General features: G+C 40.4%; 1 protein-coding gene across 1 annotated transcript in view; it reads right to left on the bottom strand.

Moving 5' to 3' along the window:
- Positions 1–963, bottom strand: part of LOC107579591 (3-phosphoinositide-dependent protein kinase 1-like) — a gene marked incomplete at its 5' end in the record, with an annotated part of 3,748 nt that extends 2,785 nt beyond the window's left edge. Inside the window, 4 exons of the mRNA XM_016265406.1 lie at positions 119–187; positions 409–484; positions 617–714; positions 806–963. Of these exons, the coding sequence (XP_016120892.1) occupies positions 119–187; positions 409–484; positions 617–714; positions 806–963 (401 nt within the window). The remainder of the gene's footprint in view (positions 1–118; positions 188–408; positions 485–616; positions 715–805) is intronic.
- Between the last annotated feature and the right edge of the window lie 36 nt (positions 964–999).

The following is a 999-nucleotide window of genomic DNA, read 5'->3' as shown; positions in this document are numbered from 1 at the left end:
AAAAAAAAAAGCATTTGTTTGAAATCTGAAACCAGTCTAACTACACAGGGCTCAATTAGTTGATCACAGAGACCATTTTAAAAAATAAGTAGTTTTACACATCTGAAAGTAAACTCACCCAGCTCTGAATGGTGGCAAACCAGCAACAAGCTGGTAGATGATGCAGCCTAATGCCCAGAGATCCGAACTACAACAAGAAATAAGACGGTTAGGACAAGTATCTTCAGCCAAACGCACAAATAAACCCCTGTTCTTGGTCTTGCTAGGTTATTACACACAATGTCTCCTGCATTTAGAAGAAAAACCTCAAAAACACAGCAACAAACAGCATCTCTGAATTAGGCCCTGTTCATTACTGATGAAAGCATTACAAATGCACACCATGAAATATTCATCAGCCGTGTTTACCTCTTGCAGGCAGATTTCTCAGTCAGTAATTCAGGAGAGACGTACTGAGCCGTACCAACAAATGAGTTTGCTCTTGCTGCAGGGGGAAACATCAGAATGACAATATCACTTAGTAAAAGCACCATCATAAGAGGATACTTCTGTATTAATGTTTACACTGTCAGAGGACGGTACTCTGCTGCACATTATGCAGTGTTTGTGTGTTTACCCTGTTTGCGGTCAGAGGACAGTTGTTTGGCTGTGCCAAAGTCTGTTATTTGAATGTGCATCTCCTCACTGAGCAGAATATTCTCCGGCTTCAGATCTCTGTAACAAAACCACAATAATACAATATCTCAATACATCAACGTCATGCCATAAAAAAAGTGATTGACAACTTCAAAACAAAGCTACTGACCTGTGGATGAAGCCTTTCTGATGCAAGTACTCAAGAGCACAAACTATCTCAGCAGAGTAGAAACGTGTGCAGGTCTCGTCAAACGAGCCTATTTTTCGAATGTATTTCAGCAGTTCGCCGTTTTTAGCGTAGCTCAATCCAAAATCTGCCAGTGCATTCAGGAAAGCATTCGATTAAATGCAGTGTTGACATTA

Source organism: Sinocyclocheilus grahami, unplaced genomic scaffold, assembly GCF_001515645.1.
Source record: "Sinocyclocheilus grahami isolate Dianchi unplaced genomic scaffold, SAMN03320097.WGS_v1.1 scaffold18450.1, whole genome shotgun sequence".
Classification (NCBI taxonomy): Eukaryota; Metazoa; Chordata; class Actinopteri; order Cypriniformes; family Cyprinidae; genus Sinocyclocheilus; species Sinocyclocheilus grahami.
Note: the sequence above shows the minus strand (reverse complement) of the source record. Positions and strands in the feature narration are given on the sequence as shown.